This window comes from Hyperolius riggenbachi, chromosome 1, assembly GCF_040937935.1.
Source record: "Hyperolius riggenbachi isolate aHypRig1 chromosome 1, aHypRig1.pri, whole genome shotgun sequence".
Lineage (NCBI taxonomy): Eukaryota > Metazoa > Chordata > Amphibia > Anura > Hyperoliidae > Hyperolius > Hyperolius riggenbachi.
Window position 1 is genome coordinate 652,422,107 of NC_090646.1, and position 26,564 is coordinate 652,448,670.

The window sequence follows — 26,564 nt, forward strand, 5'->3', positions numbered from 1 at the left end:
ACAGAGTAAGGGCTTGTCAGTGAACTGTCTCTCAGAAGGGCTCACAATCTAATCCCTACCATAGGCTTATGTTTATGTATGGATCGTGTTGTGTATGTATTGTAGTCTATTCAGGGGTAGGCTAATTCACTTATCTGTATGTTTGGAATGTGGGAGGAAAACGGATTGCCCGGAGGAAACTCCTACAGACACGGGGAGAACATATAAACTCTGTGCAGATAGTGTCCTGGGTGGGATTTGATCTGGGGGCTCAGAGCTGTAAGGCGAGACTGCTAACCACTACACCACTGTGCTGTCATAAACTAATCAGCATGATTGCTTTCAGAATTTGCCTTCTTCAGTTTGGGGCTGAGTCGTCCTATAAGCTGTATCTGCAGAGCGGTGCGGAGCGAGCTTGGCTTGCGGCTGTAACCTGTTCTATTTTGAGACAGGCAGGTATGGAGACGCGGGTGATGTATTGCTGCCATGCATCTCGCTGGAAGACTTGTATAAAGGGAAGACATTAGAGCCACGCAATGTAATAAGAGAGAGCCAGCGGGGTGCTCAATTGTACAGGGGGAAGGACTGTATAAATAGCAGACATTAAGGACGGAAATGTCATTCAATAAATCACAGGCTTAAAAAGCTATTTGCACTTCCAGCGAGTTTTACTGCGCCTGAGAGGAGAAGTGCAGAATGGCTTCTGTAACCGTCCGGAGGCGGACCCTTCACGTCTTGTGTCACCCAGGAGTCTGTAAGCCAGATCTCTCTATGGGAGATGTTACAGGACCCATTCACAACATTTATCTTACACATTCTCTTTCCTTAACCCCTTCCCGACTGCCTAACGCTGAGAGACGTCGCGAGGGTGGCAACCCAAGGACCGCGTAACGCCGAAAAGCGTCAAGTCCCGGGGAAGAGTTTTACACGGGTTCGCGCGTGCATTCCCGCTTGAGTGACTGAGCTCAGCCCCGTCATCAGTCTACCAATGGTGATCGCCTCTAGGAGACTGTTAGATGGCGAAACCACCGTCTATTTACATTGTACAGTGCTGCAATTTACGGCAGCGATATACTGGGGACAGCCCTGTTACTTGGCTGTCCCCTGGAGAGGCTCTGACCGCCAGGGCCGGATTTAGGCCATGGCCACCACAGGAGGAAGGGCACCAAAGTAGCAGGCTAAACTGGCTCAGCATGTGCAAGCTTGAAAATACTGCAATGCAGGGAGATCAGACGAGCGCCTGACTGCGGTACTCTGCTGCTAGCCGCCTGTGCAGCAGCCCCCTTGCTCTCTGAGCACGTTTGCATTGTGGCCGGTGGATACGGACTAGGACAGCATTGGTGACGGAAAGGAAGAGGAAGCTTCTGCACTGGAGATGAGCGGAAAATTGAGTGACACACACTGATGCTGCTGCAGTGTGAAAGTGAGCTAGCTACCTATACTGAAAGGGGGGAGGTGGGAAAAGAAGGTATTAACCACCCTGGCGTTCTATTAAGATCGCCAGGGAGGCTGCGGGAGGGTTTTTTTTTTAAATAAAAAAAAAACTATTTCATGCAGCCAACTGAAAGTTGGCTGCATGAAAGCCCACTAGAGGGCGCTCCGGAGGCGTTCTTCCAATTGCCTCCGGCGCCCAGAATAAACAAGGAAGGCCGCAATGAGCAGCCTTCTTTGTTTTGCTTACATCGTCGCCATAGCGACGAGCGGAGTGACGTCATGGACGTCAGCCGCCTCCGATCCAGCCCTTAGCGCTGGCCGGAACTTTTTGTTCCGGCTACGCTGGGCTCAGGCGGCTGGGGGAACCCTCTTTCGCCGCTGCTCGCGGCGGATCGCCGCAGAGCGGCGGCGATCAGGCAGCACACGCGGCTGGCAAAGTGCCGGCTGCGTGTGCTGCTGTTTATTTGAGCCAAATCGGCCCAGCAGGGCCTGAGCGGCAGCCTCCGGCGCTGATGGACGAGCTGAGCTCGTCCAGACCGCTCAGCAGGTTAAGGGAGTCCTCTCGTTACCTATACTGGAGGGAAAGAGGGAGGAGTCATCTGGCTACCTGTACTGGGGGAGGGGGTCATCAGGCTACCTATACTAGAGGGGAGGGGTCATCTTGCTACCTATACTAAAGGGGGGCCGTGGCCTAGGGCAGTAAAGAGTACAAATCCGGCCCTGCCGATCGCTATCCCCTCTCATAGGCTGATGCCTATGAGAGGGGATCGCTGTGATTGCCTGGCTAGAGGGAGGGGGGGATAGCAATATTTATTAATAATAATAATAAAAATACAAATAAATTAATAAAAAAAATAACCATGGCACCAGTGATCAGAGCCCACCAACAGAAAGCTCTGTTGGTGGGCAGAAAAAGGGGGGGGGTTCACTTGTGTGCTGCGTTGTATGGCTCTGCAGCGAGCTATTAAAGCCGCAGAGCCCTAAATTGTAAAAAAAAATGGCCTGGTCACTAGGGGGTGTAAGCCTGTGGTCCTGAACTGGTTAAAGTGACACTGAAGCAAAAAACAAACAAACTTATGATATTATGAATTGTATGTGTATAATACAGATAATGAACAGAACATTAGTAGCAAATATAACATTGCATCATTCTGTCATATTTGCAGTTTAGAAACCACACTCTGGCCCATATGCAATTCACTTTTTCACCCGAGTTTTCTCCTAGGAGATATTTTTTCATCTTGGATTTAAAATAACTTCCCAGCACTTTTCAACTACAAAAGAACCAAAAAGTAGGTGAAAAAGTACTATCAAAATTATTTTGAGTATTTTCTTGCTTTCTGGTGGCTTAAAATGCATTTTATTGACAAGTTTAAAATTAACACCTAGGAGAAAACTCAGGAGAAAAATTGAATTACATATGGGCCTCTGTCTTTTAAGCTATAAAACAGAGCAGAAATAATGATCCTTTGAACTTGCTGTTTGCTGTAAAAACCTTATAGATCGTGCTGTTCCCATAAAACGCCTCTTTCACCCGTCTGGCCCACCCTTGTATCCTATTTACCTCCTCCTCTGCCTCTCAGATCTCACACATGTGCACCTGCGCCACTTCACTACAGTGCTCAGCAGCGAGATCTGAGAGGCTCAAACAGGATAGGACGTATCACCCAGCATCAATGATACCCGGCGTATAAGACGACCCCCAACTTTTTAGAAGATTTTCAAGGGTTAAAAAGTCTTATACGCAGGAATATACAGTAAATACAAATATCCTCCTCCTCCCTTCCCTAGTGTATTCTACAAGATCGTATGCTCCTTTCCTATAACCATCTTGTACTTGTATTACTAGGCCTACCTAACCAGCCCAAATCACATGATCATGTATCTTGTACCCTCTCCCTTCCCTAGTGTATTCTACATGATCGTGTGCACCTTTCCTATGCCCACCTCGTACTGGTATTACTGGCCCTACCTAACCAGCCCAAATCACATGATCATGTATCTTGTACCCGCTCCCTTCCCTAGTGTATTTTACATGATTGTGTGCTCCTTTCCTATGACAGCCTGTACTTGTATTACTGGACCTACCTAACCAGCCCAAATCACATGATCATGTATCTTGTACCCTCTCCCTTCCCTAGTGTATTCTACATGATCGTTTGCTCCTTTCCTATGACTGCCCCATACTTGTATTATTGGGCCTACCTAACCAGCCCAAATCACATGATCATGTATCTTGTACCCGCTCCCTTCCCTAGTGTATTCTACATGATTGTATGCTCCTTTCCTATGCCCACCTCGTACTGGTATTACTGGCCCTACCTAACCAGCCCAAATCACATGATCATGTATCTTGTACCCGCCCCCTTCCCTAGTGTATTTTACATGATTGTATGCTCCTTTCCTTTGACTGCCTCGTACTTGTATTACTGGGCTTTCCTAACCTGCCCAAATCACATGATCATGTATCTTGTACCCTTTCCCTTCCCTAGTGTATTCTACATGATCCTGTGCTCCTTTCCTATGACCGCCTCATACTTGTATTACTGGCCCTACCTAACCAGCCCAAATCACATGACCATGTCTCTTGTACCCTCTCCCTTCCCTAGTGTATTCTACATGATCGTGTGCTCCTTTCCTATGACTGCCTCGTACTTGTATTACTGGGCCTACCTAACCAGCCCAAATCACATGATCATGTATTTTGTACCGTTTGCCTTGTATAGCTTTGTCCTTTGTCATATAGCCGTTGTACCATCGCATGTATTTAATGTCCAGTGCTATGTAATATGTTAGCGCTTTTTATAAATACAATAAATAATTGTTCTTATCCTACCTAGCCAGAAAGCAAGTGTATAAGGATAAAAACTGGGTAGGGGAAAAAGACATACATTTTTATATTTTGATAACAAAAATTGTATTTCCTTCAACTTCCAACCTCAATACTACCAGCTCTATTCATTTAGATGATGGTCTCATCTGAAAGCTTTGTAAGTCACTATAAATAAAGTTTATAAATTGGATTGGCTCCCATATGTACCCGGTGTGTGTATAGCTCTGCAAGGGAGGGAGGAGCAATAAGGCTGGGGGGCGTTAAAAACTTGGCGCCTGCACCTTCTGATTGATGGAATATTGCTCTCTGGCCACTAGGGGGACACTGTTTGCATGCAGAAAAGGAGCTTTGTGTCATTCTAAATGAGCAGCCCAACTCTTGGCAGTTGACTGCGAAGGTCTTAACTACCTTATATACTGGCGTATAAGCCTAATTTTTCAGCGCAAAAAATGTGCTAAGTTCCCCTCTCGGCTTATATGTGAGTCAGTTGAGCAGAGCGGATGTTGGAGCAGGTTTTGTTACTGGCAGAAGAGCATAAAGTTTGTGCACTACTGTTCCTGCTCTTGCCAGCTGGCTCCCTGCTGTGTCCGTGCCCCGCATCCCCTGCAACATGATGTACAGAGTGCGCTGCTCAAGAAGCCCTGTGTCCCATGACTTGCGGAGCGTGCAAGCGACCTGTCAGCGGTGCAATGATTGGGGATACTTCCTGTGTGGCAGTTGCTGTGTCTCATATCTATGATGCCATCTAGTGTTGTCTTGAGACACAGCTGTATTATCCTTTGGGTACATCTGGCTGTGGGGAGAAAGAGTGACTTGTACTGGCCTCGGGGCACATCTGGCCACTGTGGAGGGGGCTATATTTGGGAGAGGGCTTATACGTGAGTCAATCACTTTTTCCTGATTTCTGAGGGAAAAGTGGGTACCTCAGGTTGTACACGGGTCGGCTATATGCGAGGACATACGGTCATTGGAACAGACTCCGATCAATAGGCCTGCTAGTTTCTAGAGCCCATGCGTTCAGGAAGACCCAAATTCCTTTTGTGGAAGTGCTTCAGAAAAGTTTAATTAGCCTAACCATTTTTTTGAGCTGCCCGACTAGCTTGTTTGCATCTGGTAATGGTATATAGAAGTAGACTTTCCTCTTTAAAACTTTTCTTTCCCCTGTTCATGGATGTAAACGTCTTTCAAGCACAACAGAACTCCGTCGACATTCGCCCAGTGCTTCATCTTGTAGGACATTAAAGTAAACCGCATGACAAAGGAGAGTGGCGGCATGACAGATTTCAGGTAATTCAGCGCTGAAGGATGGATGGCGCTGTCATCTATGTACATACGTCTTCGCAGGCTCGGCTTCTCTTTTTTTAGCCCCATTTGTTATTGTGATCTATCCTGCGGGAGGAACTCGTAAAACATGTCAGCGGGGGGAAATTTGCTTGACGCACGGCGGTTGTCAGTCCTGCGCTCACCGGCGCCGATGCCGAATGCTATGATGTGTCCATTGGGCTTGATGTGCGGCCACGGACCACTCTGTTTCCAGCTAAATGATGTATATTAACCCCACCGATCTCCATGGATTTTTGCTGGAGAAAGACCACAGGTGTCAAACACAAGGCCCCCGGGCCGAATGCGGCCCTTCCTTGTCATTATGTGGCCCTCGAGAGCTTCCAATGTGCATCATTATAAGCAGCAAAAGAAAAACACATTTCCTTCCAATCCATACGAGCACACTGGTGACATTGTTTCTGACTGAAGCATTTTCAATTTGAACCAGGGTGCAGCAATAACTCATGGGACAGCCCAACCACCACCCCCCCCACCTTCTTGGAACCCCCTCCCTGATAAACCACACACATACACCACCCCCCTCCCATCTCCCCGCATAGCAGAGTAGCGTAGTGGAACAGTGTAATGTTTGCCTGCTCCAGCAATTCGTTATCTCTCCTGTTCTTCCTGGCAGTCAAATGCTTTATGCTTCCATACTTCTCTTGGTCACGTGACATGCCTCAGGAGGTATGTAGCATAGAGCATGGGGCTGTTGGGAAGATCAGAGGAAACACTAAGCCAGGGCAGTTTCTTGGCTGAATTGTTCCCAGGACAAGGGTGTAAAAATGAACGACACGAACCTCGGGTCAAAAACCAGATATTTACCTAAGAAGGAAGCCTCTGGATCCTACAGAGGCTTGTCATATCCTCCGGACCGCCTTTACCACTCGCAGACCCCCAAAAGAATCCCAGAAGAGCTTGTCAGAATTCTGATCACCACTGCGCTCCTCTTCCTGCACGAGCAGCTCTGTGCTACTGTGCAGGCACCGCCCTTCTGGCATGGAGGCAGTATGGCCGCACTCGTGCAGGAAGCAGCAGCCCGGTCGCCATCTTCAGGAGGGTCCAGGTGAGCAGCGGTGGGCCAAAAAATTATGTGGGAAGGCTGTGCAGGATCCAAAGCCCTCTTTATTTGTATTTATTCATTTATTGACCCGATGTTTGCCCTGAGCTCATTTACATAAAAATTGTTTTTTTTGTTTTTTTTTTTTTGTACAAAATTACTTTAGAAATTATCTTGATTTTTTTTTTTCCCCTTGGCACTATGGTGCAGCGACAGGGTCATATGCATTGGCCCCGCCCTCCAGCTAGTGACGTACTCCCTGCTGGGCAGAAAGTACATCACTGGGATTTCCGTCGGTCCGCGTAAGCGCGTCGCACTGTCGTGCACACTTGCTGTGTCGCCCATTGGCTTGCATTGTTGCATAATCCGTGCGGTAGGCACTGATCACTTGGTAATGCGCTGCAGCCTTTGTGTTGGCATTGCAGGGATTTGGATACTGATGGTGCATCGCCTGAACTGTGCAAGTCTCCGTAGACTTGCATGGCTATTGCTGCAGGGAGGCGGCGCGGAAGAGTGACGCGGGGTGCGCAAGTATGCCAGGGGCCTCAATATCTGGTAGAGATAGTCAAGGAGACGCTAATAATTCAGGTTTGTATAACAATCCTCTCTTTATAGAGCGTGCAAAACATGGCACACAGAGGCAAAGAGTAAATAAGTCAAAATGTGAAATCTATGCAATAGGAGCAGAATCATAATAGAGAGTTGAATGGAATGCAATATGTATAAGGGGATATATGACCCAATGTTAAAACAAAAAAAATATAGTAAGATAGGCCATCAACCCTGTAGAATGAAAAGGTTCACAGCGGAGGGGAAAACATAGTCCTTACAATCTAACCAAAGTACAGCTGTATACTAATAGCTATATACAGCAAAGAGGACCTGTAACCCAGGATTCAACTTCATCCCAATCAGTAGCTGATACCCCCATTCCCATGACAAATCTTTGCCTTTTCTCAAATAGATAACTGGTTTGGGGGGGGGGGGGGGGAGGGGTCTGTATGGCTTGGCTGATATTGTGGTGAAACCCCTCCCACAGTGTGATGTCATGACCTTGACAGTTTGCTGTCTGTGAACCTTGTTGCATTCTGGGAAATAACGGCTTTCTCCAACTATCTTCCTCCGTGTCTAGAACTCTCAGTAGCGAACATTCCGTACAGATCACCTGGCAGCACTAAGGATGTCACCACCAGTGATAATCGTCAGAATGTAAATCGGGGAGAGGAAAGATTTTACAATGGGCAAACACTGACTAAATAATCTATAAATGAATATTGTAAAGAATAAGCAATTTTAATATATTGTTTTCACTACAGTTTCTCTTTAAAGTGTACCTGAAGGGAAGAAAATTGCCCCTATGGGGTGCTCACCTTGGGAGGGGGAAGCGTCTGGAACCTAAAGAGGCTTCCCCCGTTGTCCTCAGCAGAGGAGATTCGGTGCTGGGACCCCCGAGGAGCTGCTTGTCTGCGTTTTCCAGGAGCCTCGCACAGGCGCAGCATCAGTGTCCCCTCCGACAGGAATAGCTGAGCCTGATTGGCCCGTTCCACTGCGCAGGCAGATAAATGTAAATCTGTTTTGTGGCTGTGTTCAGGGCTTGCCAGCACTGGATCAGGCTGGTGGAGGGAGACGCGGGGAGGCCTGATTAGATTCCAGAGGCTTCCCACTCACAGGGTATCTGTTTGTTTATTTTTAATGTTTAAAAGTCACAGGTGTCCTTTAACCTCCTTAGGGCTAATCACGAGTTCAGCTTGGAGTGGAAAAACTGTGCCCGGAGCGATATCCCCGAACTCAACTCATGGTAGCCGCCGGGAGGTCTGTGGAGAGCAATGCGCGCAACGGGCATTTTAACTCCCCTCCCGTAGGATCCCAACGTCGGCCACAATTCTACTTCCTCTCCTCCGAGGCTCTTTTTCCCTTTGGTGAGATCGCCGTCTGTTATGACGACAGCTGGCAATCTCACCAAACGGTTACAGCGCCACCTGGAGGACGAAGGGGACCTGCAGCGCTGGATCTCAGGAAGGTGAGTAAGCGCTGGGCTGCTGCAGAACTCCCTAGGATCATGATTTTTTTTCCAGGTTTTAGGATCTAAAAGCATGCAACAAAAATTGCACTGCTTTTAGATCCTAAAATTCTGAGAAAATCATAACGCCAAGGGGGGTTAACAAAAAATAAATACAGAAAAGATAAATATATATATATATATATATATATATATATATATATATATATATATATATATATATATATATATATATATATATATATATATATATTGCTTTAACCAATGGGGCAGTCAACTAGGGTAACCAAATAAAATGTGATAGGATGTGTTGTGCATAATGAAAAGTGGAAAATGATAAAAAACAAAACACAGAATTGTCTCAATCCACCCACAGCTACACTATTGAAGCCGTGACAAAATATGCCATTCCTCTCGTAGATGCCGCTGCTCCACGTGTGATGTAGCTGATAGCACTCTCAACTTGCAGCGCTGGGTCCCAGTTCGAACCTCAGCCACTATATGCACAGAGTTTCAGGCAGGGAACACACTTGTCTTTCAGTTTTCTGCGCGCGTTTTCCTGCATACTTTTTCTGCACACCAAGTGTGTCTCTATGCAGGAAAACGCGCGCGTTTTTTGATAGCAGCTGATGTAATTGATACAAAAAACTGACAAAATGTGCAGAGTCATGATGCAGAATGTCAGTTTTTTTTCTGCGCGCGAACAAAATATTAAGTGTGTACTAGCCCATTGATTAACATGAGTTCTCAGTTTTTCTGTGCAGAAAACGTGTACGAAAACAGTCAAGTGTGTTCCCTGCCTGAATGTTCTCCGTGTCTGCGATGGTTTCCACCAGGGACTCTGGTTACTTCCCACATCCCAAAAACATACAGATAAATTAATTAGCTTCTCCCCAAAAATTGGCCCTAGACAATGATGTACATATGACTATGGTAGGGGTTAGATTGTGAGCTCCTCTGTGGACAGTCAGGGACATGACTATGTACTCTGTAAAGTGCTGCAGAAGATGCCAGTGCTGTAGAAATACATAATAATAATAATATGGTAGGACATTAGACTATGGTAGGATTAGATTGTTAGCTCCTCTGTGGACAGTCAGGGACATGACTATGTACTCAGTAAAGAGCTGCAGAAGAGATCAGTGCTATATTAATACATAGTCATAGTCGAATGTCCTACCATATTATTATTATGTATTAATATAGCACTGATCTCTTCTGCAGCGCATTACAGAGAACATAGTCATGCCACTGACTGTCCTCAGAAGAGCTCACAATCTAATCCTACCATAGTCATAGTCGAATGTCCTACCATATTATTATTATGGTAGGATTAGATTGTGAGCTCTTCTGAGGACAGTCAGTGGCATGACTATGTTCTCTGTAATGCGCTGCAGAAGATGTCTGTCCTATATAAATTCATAATAATAATATGGTAGGACATTAGACTAGGACTATGGTAGGATTAGATTGTGATCTCCTCTGAGGACAGTCTGTGACCACTGACATGACAGCGTTTTCTGTAAAGCGCTGCAGAAGATGTCAGTGCCCCCTTAGTGGCTGCAGCTTTTCTTGAGCGCTTGAGTCCAACAGGAGAAAAGCTCTATACAAATATTTGGATTATTATTCGTATCAAACACACTTCTTCCTGATTTTGATTGGTCCAGTTTCCAGCTGTATGCAGTTTGCGCTCAGTTTTAGTATTATTCAGTACGATTGGCCCCCTCTAGTGTCCTCTTTCCTCAGCTCCCACGTTTGCGCATTCTCCGGTCTTCCTGTTACCACAACACTCTTTCCAAGTAAGTTTTAATTCCCGGCAACTTTCGCTCAGGATCGGATTTAGCCGTCTCTAAATGGACGTTTGCTTTTATCGTCTGCGAGAAGTGGCGGCTCCCCCCATAAAGAATCGCTTTAATGCAGCCCCGCCGTTGCCGAGCCTAAAGATTAGTAAATAAGATCCCATTAGAAGTCCTCGGGCTGCGCGTTCCATCGCTCCCAGCGGCCCTCTGTATCGTCCATTAACGCCTTTCTCCGAGCCTTCCGCTCTCATTTTCCAGAGCCATTTAGCCGGAGTGCGCGATTATTTAGAAAGTTAATTCATGCATGCGAAGATGTAGCTTAAGTAATGCGCGGGGTGGAAGGTAAGGCTCCGAGGAGACCGCGGTCCTTTCTGTTGTTTAATGATCAGCCATAATTAACTTGCAAATTTGAAATAATTAGAACAAATTAAAGGTGTTTAACTTCCCATCCCTGAAGAAAAATTCAAATTGCACCAAACTCCGCTCTAAATTATTCACGACGTGGAGGTGTTTGCATCCACTCTACGCTTTTATTTTTTTGCCTTTATGGCTGGTTTGAATAATAAGAGCAATCTGCTTGCTATATATTTTTTCCCCTTTACATGTTGAGCTCTGCCTGCTTCCCTGGAAAGGCACAGAAACAGCAGCTTAAAGTGAACCCGAAATGATACAGATATAGAGGCTGCCCTATTTATTTCCTTTTAAACAATACTAGTTACCTGGCAGCCCTGCTGATCTATTTGGCTGCAGTAGTGTCTGATCACACCAGAAACAAGCATGCAGCTAGTCTTGTCAGATCTGACAATAATGTCAGAAACACCTAATCTGTTGCATGCTTGTTCAGGGGCTATGGCTAAAAGGAAGCATTAGAGGCAGAGGATCAGCAGGACAGCCAGGCAACTGGTATTGCTTAAAAGGAAATGAATATGGAAGCCTCCATATACATACCACCTCAGGTTCACTTTAAAGCAAACCTGAACTGTAAAAATAATAGCCATAATACACGTACAAGCGTCATACTTGCCTCCCGTGCAGGGGCGTAACAAGACTTAACAGGGCCCCCCTTGGTCCCCAAACCCCATGCGGGTCATGTGATCGTGAGCCAGCGAATGGCAGCAAAGAGTGTTCTGCTGTTAAGCAGCATCTTGAACCAGGAAAGAATGACACATGCTCCAGCACACGGTTTTTGTGAACAAACAAGGAGTTTTTTTTTTTTTTTTGCTGCACTAACAGTTGGGGAGTGGGAGGAGGAGGGGCCCCCCTGCTATGGCAGGTGTTGCAGGGGTGATTACTACGCCCATGCTCCCGTGTAGTCTGGTCATCAATAGCTTTCGACGAGTGTCATAGCTTGAATTATAGAAACACACATTAGAGCGTAGGGGAAGCTTTCTCTAACCAGGGTGTGGGGTAGTTCAGCTCAAAGTTGCTAGGAAGTTCAGAGCAGGCGGCTGGGTATTAGCTGTCCATGGGGCTATGGTGTTACAGGCTAGGGGTGTTAAGCTGGACAGCTAGAATGTTAGAGATTCTGTAATAAACCAGTTTCCCTGGGGGGTACTCACCTCGGGTGGGGGAAGCCTCTGGATCCTATTGAGGCCTTCCCCCGTCGTCCTCTGTCCCACGGTGGTCTCATGTGAATGCACAGCTGACAATTTGTCAGACGGTCCAATATTTGTTTCCGTGTTCCAGCGGGGGCGATGTAGCAGCGCTCTGCTTTGAAATAGACGATCTCTGTCGGGTCTGCTATACTGTGTAGGCGCAGGAGAGCGGACACAACTGGGATCTGCTATTTCCACTTATTTCCGAGCCGAGAGCTGCTACCCGCCAGCAAATTACAGGCACATTACATGCATTCAAACTGCAGTACCAAATTATGGAAGGGCTGAACTGACCCCAATAAACACATCAAAATTAAGGGAGACCCTCAGCTACACACAGTGGGGTGCGAAAGTTTGGGCAACCTTATTAATCGTCATGATTTTCCTGTATAAATCGTTGTTTGTCATGATTCAAAATGTCAGTTAAATAGATCGTATAGGAGACACACACAGCGATATTTGAGAAGTGAAATTACGTTTATTGGATTTACAGAAAGTGTGCAATAATTGTTTAAACAAAATTAGGCAGGTGCATATATTTGGGCACCACAAAAAAAGAAATAAAATCAATATTTAGTAGATCCTCCTTTTGCAGAAATTACAGCCTCAAAACGCTTCCTGTAGGTTCCAATGAGAGTCTGGATTCTGGTTGAAGGTACTTTGGACCAATTCCTCTTTACAAAACATCTCTATTTCATTCAGGTTTGATGGCTTCAGAGCAGGACAGCTCTCTTTAACTCACACCACAGATTTTCAATTATATTCAGGTCTGGGGACTGAGATGGCCATTCCAGAAGTTATACTTGTTCCTCTGCATGAATGCCTTAGTGGATTTTAAGCAGTGTTTAGAGTCGTTTTCTTGTTGAAAGATCCAGCCCCGGCGCAGCTTCAGCTTTGTCACTGATTCCTGGACATTGGTCTCAAGAATCTGCTGATACTGAGTAGGATCCAAGTCCCTCAACCTTGACAAGATTCCCAGTCCCTTCACTGGCCACACAGCCCCACAGCATGATGGAACCACCACCATATTTTACTGTAGGTGTTTTTCTTGGAATGCTGTGTTCTTTTTCCTCCATGCATAATGCCCCTTGTTGTGCCCAAATAACTCCTTTTTAGTTTCATCAGTCCACAGCACCTTATTCCAAAATGAAGCTGGCTTGTCCAAATGTGCTTTAGCATACCTCAAGCGGCTCCGTTTGTGCTGTGGGCAGAGAAAAGGCCTAATGTCAGTTAAACTTTCGCATCCCATTGTATATAATATATATATATTTTTTTTAATCCACTCACAACTGTTTTCAACAGTATTGCATACCATTCCCCTGGGCAAATCTCATGAACAAAAATTCATTTGTGTCAGTCATGGTTCACCAAAGACGGCCTCCCAGCATGCACGGCGTGGTCAGAAGCTCAGGCTATGTTCACAGTGGAAGCTGCATTTCATTCCCTGTGAAAACAGGATCGCAATGGAATGAAAGTTGCACTGCGGGTTATGTGACCCTTAGGTTGTATACAGTGAAGCATGCACTCAATAAAATGTATGCTTCACAGCCGTTATGCAGTTGCTGACTGCATGCACTGCGTTGGGATACTGTAGTGGATCCCAACACACCGCATGCGTTCTTTCTGTGATGCCCCCATAAAGCCACACTGCAACGCACCACTGTGAATGCAGCCTAAGAGTACCATGCTCAGCTGACGTTACATCTTGTGATCTTGCTTTTTACTGCTGATTCTGTGTTAGATTGGAATCCGAGATAAACGTACTGTTTGAATTTCTAGCCCTATCAGGCCGTCCTCTGTTGGTCTCCCCACTCCGCCATCCAGTAAGAACGGCAAGAAGAGGTACAGCCCTGGCGGAGGGAACTCTGGGAAGAAAGGGGCGATATCCAGTGGTCACCCTCAGAGCAACAAGTCCCCTGTCCCCTCACAAAGCAGCGTCTGCAAAGGTAAGGACACTTACTTCTCATATATCTCCAGCATCGTTGTTTATACTCTTGCAGATAATTCCTGCATTGTGTTACCCTATCTTACCCCGAGGGGCCGCAAAAGAAATGGAAGTCTGTGGAGACTTTAACACTAATTGCCCATACTCACGGGCTACAATTGTCGCCCGTGATTATGAGGCGGTGCATGGGTGCGCACCCCGAAGCGTCGCTCGTCGCTGCTGTCGCCACGCGATTGCCGCGGTCAATCGCCTGGCGACAGTTTCCGCCGCAACTGTCGCTAGTCAGCGTGAGTATGCGGACTAGCGACAGCAACCTACATAAAGAACACGGAGCTTCCGGCGGGGGGAGGAGGAACGTCGGCGACAGCTTCCGTCGCAACGCTGGTCCCTCTTCCGCGTGTGTACGAGCTGTCGCCGAACTGTCGCGCACACGCTCCCGTGTGCTAGCAACAGAGAAAAAAAGTTGCCCGTGAGTATGGGCCATAAGTGCGGTCTGTTGTGGTGCGCCGGAAGTATCCAAGCCAATGCAAGGGCAACAACTCGTTATCGCAAGCACCGCACTTAAAGGACCACTGTCACGAAAATCTTAAAATTTTAAATATATGTCAGCACATAGAAATAAGAAGTACACTTCTTCCTGAATAAAATGAGTTATAATTTACTTTTATCCTATGTTGTTGTCACTTCCAGTAAGTAGTAGAAATCTGACATTACAGACATGTTTTGGGCTAGTCCATCTCTTCATGGGGGATTCTCAGCATGGCCTTTATTCTTTATAAAGACATTCCCTGAAAAAGATTTATACAAAGATCCTGACCAGCCTTTGTGCTCGTTTCACAATTTTTTGCAGGGCTGTGGAGTCGGTACAAAAATCCTCCGACTCAGTTTAGGATTCCACCGACTCCTCTAATTTGCATATTACAATCTTGTTGATTGAAAGTATGTAACCTGCATGTCTTAACTGCCAACGCTTAGGAATTTTAGTGTTCAAAAAAGAGCTTTATTGAAAAAACCACATAAGTTTATCAATCATAATTGACAGTGTACAGTACTTTTGGAAAGTCAGAAAAGAATAACAGTACATGTACATAGTGAATTGCAATTGGTACATAAAAATACTTAAAGGGACTCCGAGCAGTGCAGAAACTATGGAAAGATGCACATCATTTTAAAGCGCTCTTTCTCCTCTTTCCAATGATATATAAACCACCACCCTACGTCTTTTAGTTTTCGCTATTTTCGCGATTGAAATTGCCGCGGCCGCGATTTCGATCGCGAAAATAGAGAAAACTGTAAGGCGATGATTTAGGTGTCGTCAGAAAGAGGAGAAAGAGAGCTTTAAAATGATATCCATCTTTCTATAGTTACTTGTATTACACAGGGCGACACTTTCCCCAGTGTCAGCAGCTCCATTCTGCTAAATGCAGCTGCTGACTTTGACAAAAAGTCTCCCTGTGTAATACAATATAACTATGGCTTGATGGATATCATTTTAAAGCTCTCTTTCTCCTCTTTCTGACGACACCTACATCGTTGCCCTACGCCTTTTAGTTTTCTCTATTTTCGTGATCGAAACCGCGGCAATTTCAATCGCGAAAATAGCGAAAACTAAAAGACGTAGGGTGGTGGTTTATATATCATTGGAAAGAGGAGAAAGAGCGCTTTAAAATGATGTGCATCTTTCCATAGTTTCTGCACTGCTCGGAGTCCCTTTAAACAGGGAATCGGCAGAACGGAAGTATAGAGTGACCACATATGGTACAGTAGAGTATCACAAACCCATTCTTCAGAATATGATATAAGCACAATATTACTTTTATAGCCAGTTACGACTGCAGCAGGCAATTATGTAGAGTACTACCTCATCCAACCTTAGTTGTATAGACAAAGGTTTGTCGTTAGTGATCTAGTAATCAACTAGTCATTAAGAATATTAAACATGGGAATATTCCCTCTATGGTCCACCCGTGGTCTCCATACTCTTCCCAAATGTTGCATCGTATCTTGGACTCTAGCATTAATTCTTTCATGCATCATTTTTCTGTCTATTCGTGCTAGTATTTCTTGATAGCATAGAAGAGGCTTTTTCCATTGGGATGCTATGTATAGTTTTACGGAGTAAACTATATGCTGAATCAGTTTGTGGGTAGCGTGTTGCATTGCGTCCGGTCTATGGCCCCAGGGCCGGGCCGAGGCATAGGCTGGAGAGGCTCCAGCCTCAGGGCGCAGTGTAGGAGGGGGCGCACAATTCATTCAGCTGTCATTCCTAATTGTGTTTGAAGCAGAAAGAAATAAGAAAAGGGGATACATGGCAGTGACTGCAAGCCAGATAACTAGATATTAAGGTGTTGGGGAGGTTGTGGGCCCTGTGGCCCTCTTAGTCTAATAGCAATCAGTGTGTGACAGCTGGGGTGGGAGGGATGGAGGGGCGCACTTTGGTGTCTCAGCCTTGGGTGCTGGAGGACCTTGTCCCAGCTCTGTATGGCCCAAAAGGAATATCTGGGGATCTTTAGTGAAAGAGTCCTGAAAAATTCTGCTTATTAACCTAGCAATTTTGGACCAAAGACCAGATACCACTGGGCACTCCCACTAAATATGGTACATAGATCCAGGGAGGGTACATCCTCTAAAGCATTGGGAGGAATGTGAGGGGTATATTCGGGCCAGCCTCAAGGGAACTAAGTATGTTCTGTGAAGTAATCTTATAGATCCTTCCATGGTGGAAGATTGCATACTGCCTTTAGATAAAACATCAAGAGACTGTTTCCAATCCTCTTCATCAAACTGAATACCCATATCTGATTCCCATGCTGTTCTAAAAGGGAGTATGTAGTCATTGGGCGGAGCATTTATAGTTGAATATAGGTATGAAACCATTCCCTTCATTAACCTATTTTGGTTCCTGGACGTAGAAAGTACGTCCAGGAACCATGCGCGCTCCCACGGCCGATCGCGCACGTGCGCTCCCGGCCCGCGGTTCGTTAGCCAGGCAATCAGTGAATCGGGCTATGGTGCCCGATCACTGATTCCTCTCCCCCGCTGAAAAAGCGACAGCTTCTCTCGGAAGCTGCGCCTTTTCTGGCTGTTCCCTCCCCGATGCGTCACTCTAAGCGTGTCTTACCCTTAGAGTGACATCATGTAAACAAACTCATGGCCGCCATCTTGTGGCCAAAAGTAAAACTACAACAAAAAGTGAAAAAAAATTGAATCAACACACAATTACATTAAAAAAATATGGTTTACATCCCACCCTCCCAAAAATACCCAAATAAAATGTTTAATATAAAAAAAAAAAAAAAAAAAAAAAAAAAAATTACAATTAAAAAAAAAAAAACGTAAATATTTACCTAAGGGTCTAAACTTTTTAAATATCAAGGTAAAGATGAAATATTTCTATATTTTTTTTTATTTTAAACTTGTAAATAGTGATAGATGCGGCAAAACGGAAAAAATGCACCTTTATTTCCAAATAAAATATTGTCGCCATACATTGTGATAGGGACATAATTTTAACGGTGTAATAACCGGGACATATGGGCAAATACAATACGTGAGTTTTAATTATGGAGGCATGTATTATTTTAAAACTATAATGGCTGAAAACTGAGAAATAATGAATTTTTTCCGTTTTTTCTTATTCTTCCTGTTAAAATGCATTTACAGTAAAGTGGCTCTTAGCAAAATGTACCCCCCAAAGAAAGCCTAATTGGTGGCGGAAAAAACAAGATATAGATCAGTTCATTGTGATAAGTAGTGATAGTTATAGGCTAATGAATGGGAGGTGAACATTGCTCAAGTAAAAACGACGGAACGCGAATGGGTTAAAGGGTCTGCCAGGCAGAAGTTCTACCAACGCTTAGGAATTTTAAAGGACAACTGAACTGAGAGGGATATGGAGGCTGCCATATTTATTCTTCTAAACAATACCAGTTACCTGGCTATCCAGCTGATCTTCTGCCTCTAGACTAGGCCACATTCACACTTTGTGCGCTTCTGTCCGCTTTTTTCAGCTAATCATACAGATACATGTTGCTGAAATAAAAAAGCGGACAAAAGCACACTGGTGGGAATGAGCCCACTAGTCCTTAAGAGTACTTGTAGAAGGTACAGACAGGAACAAAGAACATCTATCAGGCCCTAGGCAATGCGACTGTGGGTACATGGAAGAGTGATGTGCAGGTACTCTGCAGGAGAATGAGGGGATTTCCTCTATTACACATTCTTCATATACAATCTGAACATGGATCAGGCCCTAGGCAATGTAACTGTGGGGACATGTAAGGGCCTGTACACACTGAAAAACGCAAGCAAAATCGCAAGCGCATGTAGTTTTAAAAACGCATCGTATGCGTTTTTGATGCGTTTGCGTTTTTCTTGTAATTGCTGATTGGCTAAAGAATCCTTTGTTTTTTTTTCTAGTTTACATTTCAACAGGAATCAGGAAATTTCAGAGTCTTCTGGGATACTGACTTCTGAAAAACGCAGGCAAAAACGCAAGCGCATGCGTTTTTAATGCGTTTTTCAAGCGCTGCGCTTAAGCGCAGCAGGCACTGTGATTGCGTTTTTCTAAAAACGCATCGCACCAGTGTGTACAAGTCATCACGATTTTCCTTCTTTTTCAAAAGACCTTGCGATTTTAAAAACGCATGCGTTTTTAAAAACGCAGCGCAAGCGCAGCAGTGTGTACAGGCCCTTTAGAGTGATGTGCAGGTGAATGAGGAGATTCTTCCTCTATTACACATTCTTCATGTACAATCTGAGCATCCATCAGGCCCTAGGCAATGTAACTGAGGGTACATGTAAAAGTGATGTGCAGGTACTCTGCAGGAGAATGAGGGGATTCTTCCTGTATTACACATTCTTCATGTACAATCTGAATATGGATCAGGCCCTAGGCAATGTAACTGTGGGTACATGTAAGAGTGATGTGCAGGTACTCTGCAGGTGAATGAGGGGATTCTTCCTCTATTACACATCATGCACCATCTAAAGATGGATCAGGCCCTAGGCAATGTAACTGTGGGTATGTGTAAGAGTGATGTGCAGGTACTCTGCAGGAGAATGAGGCGATTCTTCCTCTACTACACATTCTTCATGTACAATCTGAACCAGGTTTTCCCGACTGTAGGTATCCAAAAATTGCTCCGACTTCTCGACTCCACAGCCCTGATTTTTTTTGGCAGTTCGACTAACTGCCATTCACTGTGTGCTTTTGAAAAGAAAAAAGAAAAAAAACCTGAGAATTCCCCATGAGGAGATGTCGGTTCTGTCCGATTTCTACTATCTACTGTAAGTGCCAGAAACATAGGAGAAACGTAATTTATGGCTCATTTTACTCTGGAAGAAACATTCTTCTTATCTGTATATGTTTACATGTGTTTTTTAAATTTTAAGACTTTCGTGATAGTGGTCCCTTCAATGCACTGTTGGGGTAATGGCAGTCTATGGGCAATGCACAAACAGAGCACGGTGCGTCGTGGCAAGCATGCCTGGGTCGACGGGAATCCTAGTGACGTACTTCCTGCCCAGCAGAGAGTACGTCACTGAGCAGGGGGTGGAGCACTCTGACGCAGGATCATATGAGTGAGGTTTTTTGTGTTGCGATGCGCAGGAGCATCATATCCCCACCGCATCGCAAAAATAAAGCGTAAAACCGGCCTCAAAAATCCTGAGTGCCCATTCAGTGATCATGATGGGCTACGGATATGCGACTCCATGGATGCTTGCCACTCCCGGTGGTAATGGCTACATTTGGTTGCTCTAACTATACCTGTAACTGACTCCACCGTCTGTAGTCTGTACAGCAGTTACAAAAAATTTAGCCACTGAGCCATCACAACTTTTTAATATTTATTTGCTAAATTCTTCAGTTCACGAAAAACCTCACTGCGATCAGTAACGCAGAGAACAGCTGATTTTACCGAACGTAAATGTCAGTTCACTAAGGCTGTTACCGCATGGAAAACTGAAATTTCGAACAACTAGTGAGGTAAATTACCGACTTGTGCAGATAACATCTCAATAAGTGACAATTGACAAAGATTAGCGCATACAGTAAAACAAGTGAGATGTTTGGTATTTTATGACCAACTTGAAGCTGGCAGTAAATGACAATCCAATCTGAAGGAAAAATTGTACCATTAGTGGACCTCTTTAGGCAGATCTCTTGTACCAGAAGAATCAGCAGAGCTCTGGACGTAAGTGGAAGAACATTGCTGAACTATTATAGCATGTGCAAGAAAATCTTAATTTGCAAAAAAGTTAAATACCGACCTATTATTTTGTACTGAACAGATCTTAGTGAATTGAAGCTAAAGAGCTGTAACATGTCAACGTTTTGAGACTATACCCCTGCTGTACCTGTAACCTGTGCTGAGGGTAGTGGTGGCGGTGACCAGTGGGGAGACGCGGAATGGCAATTGCCTGTTCTCCTGACCAGTGGTGAGAGGCGGAATGGCGAGTGTCTCTTCTCCTGCTATACCTGTAGCCTGTGCTGGGGGTAGCAGTGGCGGTGAACAGTGGTGAGAGGCGGAATGGCGAGTGTCTCTTCTCCTGCTATACCTGTAGCCTGTGCTGAAGGTAGTGGTGGTGACCAGTGGTGAGAGGCGGAATAGCGATTGTCTCTTCTCCTGCTATACCTGTAGCCTGTGCTGAAGGTAGTGGTGGTGACCAGTGGTGAGAGGCGGAATAGCGATTGTCTCTTCTCCTGCTATACCTGTAGCCTGTGCTGGGGTAGTGGCGGTGACCAGTGGTGAGAGGTGGTATGGCGAGTGTCTCTTCTCCTGCTATACCTGTAGCCTGTGCTGAAGGTAGTGGTGGTGACCAGTGGTGAGAGGCGGAATGGCGAGTGTCTCTTCTCCTGCTATACCTGTAGCCTGTGCTGAAGGTAGTGGTGGTGACCAGTGGTGAGAGGCGGAATGGCGAGTGTCTCTTCTCCTGCTATACCTGTAGCCTGTGCTGAAGGTAGTGGCGGTGACCAGTGGTGAGAGGCGGAATAGCGATTGTCTCTTCTCCTTAGCAGAAGGCAGCTTCTCCTGCTATGTTTAGTCAGGGTAATCAGCGGAGTGATTGATCCAGGGAATTAATGCGATTGCCAGTAACTGGATTTAGAAAGATATTTTCCCTGCCTCCCTCTGCGAGGGTTAATTGGCAGCTGCCTCGCTGGGGATTTCTTCAGTTTCCCTTTCCTCTGGATCAAACGGATTAGAGCCGACCTGTCATTAAAATTCACTCTCCTCCTGAAACACAAGGGCTCCGGTCAGCAGCACGGAGCAGCGCCGCGGCTTTATGAGACAGTCATTCTCTCCCGCCGTGGCTGAAAATGGGTATTCACAAAGCTTCTGGATGCCACTTACAGCCTAGGCACCGATCACATGGTGTCCAGCAGCTGGCAGAGAGATGAGCATTCCTACACATTAAACCCCAACTCCAATAGGATTGTTACTGTGCTGGAAACTTACCTGGGGCTATTACCGGCCCGCTGCAGCTGTCATGTTCCGCGCCGTCCTCCTGCGATCCTCCATTCCCCGCCGCCGGCACCGGTCAATTATTTGTCTTACAAGACGAATGGTGCATGCTCCCGCACGCGTCAGGAGCTTACTTCGCAGGGGCGGTATGAAGTTTTCTTGTACTGCGCCTGTGCAATAAGCTCCTGATGATGAGGGAACGAGCATGCGCGCGGCCAAGCAGCCACAGGTCTTACTAGGATCGCAGTTACACCGGGACGGTGGCAGGGAACGGAGGATCATTGGAGGACGGCGTGGGACATTACAGCTGCAGAGAGCCGGTAGAAGCCCTAGGTAAGTGTCTGTCCTTATTTTAAAAACACTCCCCCCTCCCCCAGAGAACCCCCTTAAGCAGCCCCAACCCAATTTTTTTCCCCTCCCTGATAGCCAGATGTGCCCACTTTTCCTCCTCCCCCCCCAAAATGTACAATTAGCTCCCCCTCTCCAGTGCCAGTGAGTCTCTTCATAGACTCTCTGCAGAAGGAGGGAGGGAAGCGGCGGCCAGCGAGCTGCCGTTCATACATGGGCCGCCTGTAGGCACTGGCCTACAGTGCCTATTGGTGAATACGACCTGTGTGCAGCCCTCAGTGGGAGAGCTTGTCTGCACATGAAAGCCGCAGCAGATCTCCATGCAAACGCAGCATATGTGTCGTTCACACGGGCTGCTGTGTTTGGGTCACTATCTGTCCACTAGCACTTTTGCAGTTTTTCCCTTTGTCGCCGCTCGTTCGCTGCATGCCCGCCGACTGAGACGCAAGGTTTCTTCCTGTTGATTTTAAAATAAAAAAATCAGTGTGAATCCTACCTATCCTACCTAGCAACAGTGAGGATTCTCATTAATCCACATGAACCAATGAGAATTTTCCTATTCCAGGAGAATTCCCAATTTGAAAAATTTGGTTGCACAGGCCTGACGCCTGCTTTCCATAGGGCACCCAAATTTCTGCTTTTGGTGCTCAATAGCCGATATTTTGAATTCGCACCTATGGGGTGCCCAAATAGTCAATTTGCCGCAGGTGCTCAAAGTTCCAGCTAGGGCTGTGGAGTCAGAGTAGTTTTGGATACATGGAGTCTGAGGTTTCATAAACGGGGGAGTCGGATCCGATGATTTTTGTACCAAATCTACAACCTGGTAAGAATTAGACTAAGGAGTCGGAGTTGAAGAGTTGGAGCCATTTTGAGTACCTGGGTTGGAGTTGGATCATTTATATACCGACTCCACAGCCCTGGATCACAACGGTGCCTCTTTACCCTATGGGGCTTTGTAACAAATTTAGAAATGGACATCTCCTCAAAGGTGGTGGATAGCCACCTCCCTGTCTAGAATTGCATTGTGCTGTAGTTGGGATCATTGGTCAGCTCACCACATGAACTTCATGTAGGGTTAAATCCGCTCTAAAGAAGGCCAGCGTGGTCTGTTTATCCTGGAATGACCTGACCTCTCCTGCAGCCCTCCGGGGCATGTGAGCCGGGCCTCATCACACTCATCTCTACAACAGCCTCCAGTGTTTTCTCCCAGCCGCATTATTGCCATCAGAAATCCGTTATTTGAAAGCAAAAGCGTCTTTCCACGTCCTTCATCTCCAGCCATCTCCCCGCTCCTCACACACTATTATTACCACTGAAGCCCCATCTAACCTTCTCAACCTCTCCTTTCTCTGCATGGATTGCTGCCTCCGCCAAACAAATTACACAATAAGCGGCAAAGAAAAAGAAATCCTGAAATTGCAAAGATTTGATCTTAAAGAGAAAAAAAGTAACCGGCGTCGCTCTCCAAGGCCGCGCTCGCATTAAAAGGACTTTTTATTTGGCTCCAAATAGTGTCGTCAGGTTGATCCCAAACAGCAGGCAAGGTTAATCCCTTTCAGCGCGCGGCAACAAAGGCTGGCAGCCCTCAGACGCCTCGTGTCCGGCGAAAATCAATTTCTAATTTGGAGCCGAATCAGTTTTGACTAACAGGGGTTCAGGCCCTATTACTTCTACCATATAGGCAGCTGACACGTGAGTGCTGCTTTGTGAGCCTTCCTCTCCCAATTCTGAGGCATGAGCTGCATTATCTGCGCCAATCAATGCCTGCTCTGCCTTCAGGAGAACTCTACAGGCTGCGCTCGCTTTAAACCTCCGGCTTCACCCGCAGACAACTGACGATATTTAACTTCCACCGGGAGAGCTTTTTCATGTCAATAGTTTGAGTCATAACTGTGGGAATGTGACACTGGAAAATGGCTCTTTAAAGGATACCAGAACTAAAGTAAATAGGAGAAACGAGGGAGGGGGGGGGGGGAGCAGGCACGTATGGAGAGCAGGCATGCCTTCCTAATGCCCACCGCTCCCATGTTCTCCTTTCTACCCTTCCGATCTTCCTAATTTGCCTCCGGCACCCTCTTCCGGCTCGCCGGAGTCGGGCATCACTGTGACTTTGCTGGCCCGACTGCGCATCCTTTAAGCGCGCAACTGCGGACAGAAGCACTGATGTCACGATTGCGTCATGCGAAGAGTGCTCCTGATTACACGCTGTAGGACGCGTACAGCCGGGCCAGCACAGATGCAGTGAAGCCCGACTCTGGCGACCCGGAAGAGGGTGCCGGAGGGCAAATTAGGTAGATCGATGGGGTAGGAAGGAGAACAGGTTCTGGTATCCTTAAACCGCCTACAGGTGTTTTCACCTTCGGGACGGAAGTATTTTTCCCCTGTCAGCGCTCCTCCCATTCATTCACCAACAACTTTTTCACTACTGATCACACGTAAAAAAAAGAAAACCTATACTATTTCTCTGATTCCATCCCCTATAGTTTTAAGAAAAGCAATGCTACTATAAATAAAAATCCCACCAATTTATCTGCCCATTAGTCCCGGCTATCACACCATTTAAATTATGTTCCCAGCACACTGTATGGTGCCAATATATTTGGAAATAAAGGTGTATTTTTTTCTGTTTAAGGGGGGGGGGGGGGGGGGGGGAGGTGTTTGTGTCCGGTCAATTCTATGTACTAAAATAACGGTAATATACCCTCATGACATGCATATTAAAAAAAAACCCTAAGTCCCTAAGATAACTATTTATGGAATAAAAAAAAAAATCTGCTTGTTGACTGGAGTGGGGGCTTTGAAAGGGATTGATTATATTATTGTATTATTATTTTTATTAAAAATATGTGGTGTGTGTAATTTAACTTTTCGCCACTAGATGGTGATAGAAACACTCCCTGGATTACCAGAAAGTGTTTTTTATATTTTCATTCACGATCTTTATTATGAATGGACATGGCCCCTGAACTAGGTCATGTCCCTTCATTACATGCAATGCGATAGGTATGGGAAAGCCGTGCCTCCCTTCCCCAACTGCTGACATGGAAAAAAACCACCAGGATGCGCAGGGCCGTGGCCCCGTGCATGCACCGCCTCTCATACACTGGACGTGGATATGCTGCCAGATAGACTTGAGCGGCGCCTATCTGGAAGACAATACTCGTCCAGATGGGCTGAACTGGTTAAAGGACCAATATCACTAAAAATGTAAATTACATGTAAAAACATAAAAATAAGAAGTATGTTTGTTTCTTTCAGAGTAAAATGAGCTATAAATTACTTTCCTCCTATGTTGCTGTACATTGGTAGTAATCTAACGGAAACGAGAGGTCTTGGATGGTGGATATCTCTTCATGGTGGATTCATCGGCCCCCTCTGTGCCATCTCTGACCCACTGTGTCCCTTTGTGGCCACTGCTGCTCCAGCCCTCTATTGTTGGCTGCGCGGAGTGCCTTTCGTTCACCTGTCTCAAGGTTTCCATGTAAAATCCAAGGTGCTTTTCTGATGGCCACAATTGTAAAGAGTTTAAGGAAGTCCCTGGTTGATGAAATGAGATAAGGGACTGTAGGTTAATTCTTAACCTGAATTTGTATGCAAGTCGGAATACTGTGCTGCCTCTGTGTTCCCCTGTGCCTTCATTGTCCCCCTCTTTGCCATCTCTGCCCCACTGTGTCCGTTTGTGCTACCTCTGTCCCCCCTGTGGCTTTATTGGCCCCTCTGTGCCATCTCTGCCCCACTGTGTCCCCTTGTGCCACCTCTGTCCCCCTGTGCCTTCAGTGACCCCTCTGTGCCATCTCTGCCCCACTGTCGCCCTTGTGCCACCTCTGTCCCCCTGTGCCTTCAGTGACCCCTCTGTGCCATCTCTGCCCACACTGTGTCCCTCTCTGCCACCTCTGTCCCCCTGTGCCTTCATTGGCCCCCTCTGCCCCACTGTGTCCCCTTGTGCCACCTCTGTCCCCCTGTGCCTTCATTGGCCCCCTCTGTGCCATCTCTGCCCCACTGTGTCCCCTTGTGCCACCTCTGTCCCCCTGTGCCTTCAGTGACCCCTCTGTGCCATCTCTGCCCCACTGTGTCGCCCTTGTGCCACCTCTGTCCCCCTGTGCCTTCAGTGACCCCTCTGTGCCATCTCTGCCCACACTGTGTCCCTCTCTGCCACCTTTGTCCCCCTGTGGCCTTCATTGGCCCCCTCTGCCCCACTGTGTCCCCTTGTGCCACCTCTGTCCCCCTGTGCCTTCATTGGCCCCCTCTGTGCCATGTCTGCCCCACTGTGTCCCCTTGTGCCACCTCTGTCCCCCTGTGCCTTCATTGGCCCCCTCTGTGCCATCTCTGCCCCACTGTGTCCCCTTGTACCACCTCTGTCCCCCGGTGCCTTCATTGACCCCCTTTGTGCCATCTCTGCCCCCACTGTGTCCCCTTGTACCACCTCTGTCCCCCTGTGCCTTCAATGGCCAACTCTGTGCCATCTCTGCCCCACTGTTCCCCTGTGCCTTTAGTGTCCCCCTCTGTTTTATCTCTGCCTCACTGTGTCCCTTTGTGCTACCTGTCTCCTTGTGCTTACAGTGCCTCCTTCTTTGCCTCCTCTGCGTTCCCCCCGTGCCTTTCTGTTTACCCCCATCCTCTGCGCTTTCTTCTGCTCCTCTGCTCTTTTCTCACTGCCGGCAATATCCCACAATGCTCCTGGAGGCTCTCCATGGTCTCCACCCACATCTTGTGTTTCCCGGAAGTAACAATATAGAGCCCAGCATGGCGGTTTTACTTTGCC

General features: G+C 46.5%; 1 protein-coding gene across 4 annotated transcripts in view; it reads left to right on the forward strand.

Annotated features, from left to right (window-relative positions):
* The window catches only part of KIAA1328 (KIAA1328 ortholog), a 343,620-nt gene that overhangs the window by 171,842 nt on the left and 145,214 nt on the right, over positions 1-26,564 (forward strand). For all 4 annotated transcript variants that reach the window (XM_068251844.1, XM_068251829.1, XM_068251853.1 and 1 more), the window contains one exon: positions 13,823-13,989. In XM_068251844.1, the coding sequence (XP_068107945.1) occupies positions 13,823-13,989 (167 nt within the window). The remainder of the gene's footprint in view (positions 1-13,822; positions 13,990-26,564) is intronic.